Raw genomic sequence first — 4,883 nt, 5'->3', positions numbered from 1 at the left:
ATAATTTAGTAAGAAAAATGGCTATAAACAAAATAAGTGCTCTTTCTAAACTGTCCTAATTTTAAAAAATATTGTTTTAATGCAGTGAAGGTCCTCAAAAGCCAATTCCAGGCCATGTTGACACCCGCCCCACCATCAACCAGAATGTGGAGAAGACGTCAGAGGCGAGTCCTCTTTCAGAAACTTTTCTGCTTTGGTTCTGGGTGCAGACCAGACTTTCAAGGGGCAATCGGCCAACTGACCTGAGGGGCTGACCTCCCGGTCCCCCAGGATCTACACGTACACGGGCTGGCAGCCCCCGGCCTGTGCCCCCGGGGCCAGGCCCCCCGCAGCTGGCTGCTCGGCCTCAGTCCCGGTCTCGGCCACCGCAGGCTTGGGGCACCGGAATGGGTAGCCGTTGTCGTCAAAGAACCTCCGGAAGGTGAACTCATAGAAGGCATGCTCGGGGTGCCGGCTGCCCGGGGGGCCCAGTGCATCCCAGGCCTTGGAGCTGTCCTCGCTGCCATCCTGCCAGGGGCCCTCCTCGTCCACTGGGTCGAAGTTGGACGTGTCCATGGGGTGGCTGATCGTGGGCACGTAGGGGGCAGGCTGCCTCCGGATGTCGCTGGAGAAGTCAATGGCGCCCAGGAACGGGTGGGCCTTCAGGTCGTCGGCCCCGTTGCGGCCCAGCCGGTGCTCAGCCGAGCAGCAGAGCTTGGCGATGAGGTCCCGGGCCTCGGGGCTCAGCTCCACCTGCGTGGGGATGTGCAGCGTGCTCTCCCAGTTAATCACCTGCGGGGACAATACACCCGGTGTTCCTTCCTCCTCAACCTCGAGGCCGACGAGGGCTGTCCCGGGACAGGGTGTTAAAGAATGTGATCATTTCTCAACATTGCTAATCGTCAGGGAAATGCAAATCAAACCCACAATGCAGTACACCCCCTCACAACAGTCAGAACGGCCATCATCAGCCTACAAATGATAAATGCTGAAGAGGGTGTGGAGAAAAGGGAACCCTCCTACACTGTCGGTGGGAAGGTAAAATGGGGCAGCCACTATGGAAAACAGTACGAAGGTTCCTCAAAAAACTAAAAATAGAGCTACTCTATGATCCAGCAATCCCACTCTTGGGCATATATCCAGACAAAACTATAATTCAAAAAGATACATGCACCCCTACGCTCATAGCAGCACTATTTACAATAGCCAAGACATGGAAGCAAAATGTCCATCAACAGATGAATAGATAAAGATGTGTTACATATATACAATGGAATTCTACTCAGCCATGAAAAAAGAATGAAATAATGTCATTTGCGGCAACACAGATGAACCTAGAGATTATCATACTAAGTGAAGTCAGACAGAGAAAGACAAATACCACATGATATCGCTTATATGTGGAATCTAAAATACGATACAAATGAACTTATTTACAAAACAGAAACAGACTCACACACATAGAAAACAAAGTTATGGTTACCAAAGGGGAGAGGGAGGGAAGGAGGAGACAAATTAGGAGTTTGGGATTAACAGATACACACGACTACTCAATACATATAAAATAGATAACAAGAACCGACTGGATAGCACTGGGAATTATATTCAATATCTGTTAAGAACCTATAATGGAAAAGAATGTGAAAATAATATATACCTGAATCACTCTGCTGCGCACCTGAAACTAACACAATATGGTAAATCAACTATACTTCAATAAAAATAACTTTTTTTAATTTAAAAAGATCTTGATAATTTCACGATGGGAGAACAGAACAGACGTAGGAGGCTCTGAGCAGCTACAGACGGTCAGTGTGGTTTCAGGAGGAGCCCACAGCCTGAGGCACAGGGCGAGGAAGCCACCCCCAGCTGGTGATGCTCAACCACACACATCAGCCGTCAGGACGCTCACAGAGACCTGTCTGCTGTGAGGAGGAAGCCTAAGAGACTTCTTGTTTACACGTGAAGTCAGGATAAAGCAAGGCCAATATAACCAGGAGTGGCACGGGGGCAGGCGGTGCGAGGGCTGGTTTGAAACTGAGTTGTTGTTTTAGTAGAGCCAAAGTTATACAACTCATAGAAGAAAACATAAAGGAAAACGTTCATGATGTTGGATTTGGCAATGATTTCTTGGATATGATACCAAAAGCACAGGCAATAAAACAAAAAAATATATATAAAACAGACTTAATCAAAATTTAAAACTTTTGTGCATCAAAGGACACTGACAGAGTGAAAAGACAAACCATGGAACGGGAGAATGTATTTGCAAAGCATATAGCTGACAAGGAATTAATATCCAGACTATATAAAGAACTACAACTCAACAACAAAAACCCAAAGAACCGAATTAAAAAAGGGCAAAGGACTTGAATAGACATTTCTCCAAAGAAGATCTACAAATGACCACGAAACATATGAAAAGAGGCTCAACATCACTGAACCTTAGGGAAATGCAAATCAAAATCACAATGAGATACCACCTCACACCCCCTAGAATAACTACTATTTAAAAAAAAACAAAAGGAAATTAAGTGTTGGCAAGGATGTGGAGAAATAGGAGCCTTTGTGCACTGTTGGTGGGAATGTAAAATGGTGCCCCCACTATGGAAACAGTATGGAGGTTCCTCAGAAAGTTTCAACATAGAATGACCATATGACCCAGCAATTCCACTCCTGGGTATATCCCCAAAGGAATTGAAAGCAGGGACCAAACAGATACTTGTACACATACTTATGTTCACAGCAGCACTACTCACAAGAGCCGAAAGGTGGAAACAACCCAAATGTCCATTGCCAGATGATGGATTAAAAAAAATGGAATGTTATTTACACACAATGGAGTATTACTCAATATTACATACAATGTAATATCATTCAGCCTTAAAAAGGAAGGAAATTCTGACACAGCCTCCAACATGGATGAACCTTGAAGACATTATGCTGAATGAAATAAGCCAGACACAGAAGGATAAATACTGTATGATTCCACTTATATGAGGCCCCTAGAATAGGCAACTCCATAGAGACAGAAAGTATTGATACAAGAGCTGTTATAGGGACAGAGGGGAGGGAGGAATGGAGTTATCATTTATTAGTTAAACTCCTGCTTGGGATGGTGAAAATGTCTCGAAATAGGTAGCGGTGACTGTTGCATAACATTGTGAATACTTAACGCCACTGAATTGTACAATTAAAAGTAGTTAAAATGGTAAACTTCACCACAATTTTAAAAACTGGGTTATTATCATGCAGACAAATTGGTAACTAGTTCAGCAATTCAATTGGGATATAGATAATATGCCAATTCCAATTTCACTGTTACTGTAAAGAAACCAAGCCTTAATTTAGGGTTTTTCTAATTAAGAGGTTATTAATTTCGGGTCTCCCGTGGACTCCGGGGTATGTGAATACATCCTAGAACTGTCAGTGAACATGCGTACGGGCACTGTTCTGAGAAGTTCCAAAGGTTTCATCAGGTTCTCTGTTCAGTCTTCAAGTAATCAAATCATTCATTTCAGAGAGTAAATGGCTACCATTCTAAAACTCATTCTTTAGTACTGTTATTACTTGACGTAGTAATTTTTTAATTGAGTATCAGAAATGTGCACAACTAGCCTGACACATAGCTTATAATTGGCCAACGGTAATGACAGAACATCCAAGTATCAAACCGATTTCCTCGGGCACAGTCACAAAGCCGTGGTGGTTGCTGCACGGCGGCAGGTGCGCCGGGCCCAGACCTGCAGCCTCGGTGCTCCGCCCACTCCTAGTTCTCACAGGCAAGCACCACATCGGCAGGCGACCATGGTTCAGGTTCACGCGCACATCACAACTCAGCTCTGACCCTGTGCCTCTACTTACCCAGATAAAAAATTAATAGGTAATAACAAGAATACATCCCGTGACATACAAATGACATCCCTACACTATTCAGAGTAAAAGGTCAAATGTTGGCCTAAGCCTCCTGGGTTCATCAGAAAACCACGTGCCCCATTACCTTCAGCTGGGTCTCCGTGGGAGTCGGCGCCAGGAAGGGCGGCTGCCCCACCAGCATCTCGAAGAGAATCACGCCAACACTCCACCAGTCGCAGAGCTGGGTGTATCCTGAAAGACAGCGTCACTCAGCTCCCACGCCGCACACGCCCTCCTCACACTCCCCGAGAGAACCGGCTCACGTCGGCGGGGAAGCTCCCGGAGGCGAACAGGTGACGTCACCGCCCCACCTGACGCCGCGCGTGTGACGTCACGGCCTCCCGCACGTGTCGGCGCACACGTGATGCCACCGTCACCGCCTCCGGCATGCGGGGCTCAGAACAGTCTGCGAGAAAAACGCTGCCGGGGCGTCCACGGTCTCCACGTGGGAGGAGCGTGGTCACGAGCATTTTCTTATTTCCCACCATTAGTCTGTGATAAACACAGGATGCCCTTGTAATAAAAGGCTTTTTAATTTTAAAAGATTACTGTTATTGTTAGTAATAATACTAACCAGAATTTTAGGTTCTTAAAGAACACGAACAGGCGCAAGTTAAAATCGTAGAAACTAAAAAGCATAAATCCTGTGACCTGAGGTCAGGTGAGACCAGTGATGAGGCTTCCTGGGGAGGCTTCCTGGGGAGGTTTTGGGAGAGCCGGGGGGAGGAAACTGGCAAAGGGAATGGCTAACACCTGTCGCGCCCCTTGGGGGCACCGAGGGAGCCAGGCCCCCCCGCAGGGCTCCGGCGGCCTGGTGCTCGGGCAGGGCGGCCTCGTGGAGGCTGCGGGGCAGGCTGATCTTTGATTTTGTCCCACGTCCCAGTCCGAGCCCCGCTCCGGTCCTGCTGTCACCGAATTCTTGCTAAATGTGACCCGCAGCCCCTGCCCGTCTGGCCCCGGAGGCTCCGCTGGGCTGCTGCGAACGGGGG

At 47.4% G+C, this 4,883-nt stretch overlaps 1 protein-coding gene across 1 annotated transcript in view; it reads right to left on the bottom strand.

The window, feature by feature from the left end:
• Positions 1-273: 273 nt before the first annotated feature.
• Positions 274-4,883, bottom strand: part of LATS2 (large tumor suppressor kinase 2) — a 30,492-nt gene continuing 25,882 nt past the window's right edge. Inside the window, exons 6-7 of the mRNA XM_007464507.1 lie at positions 3,980-4,086; positions 274-771 (exon numbers count right to left, since the gene is read on the bottom strand). Coding sequence (XP_007464569.1) covers positions 274-771; positions 3,980-4,086 — 605 coding nt within the window. The remainder of the gene's footprint in view (positions 772-3,979; positions 4,087-4,883) is intronic.

Source organism: Lipotes vexillifer, unplaced genomic scaffold (genome assembly GCF_000442215.2).
Source record: "Lipotes vexillifer unplaced genomic scaffold, Lipotes_vexillifer_v1.1 scaffold2116, whole genome shotgun sequence".
NCBI lineage: Eukaryota > Metazoa > Chordata > Mammalia > Artiodactyla > Lipotidae > Lipotes > Lipotes vexillifer.
This window is presented reverse-complemented; position numbering and strand designations above follow the sequence as displayed.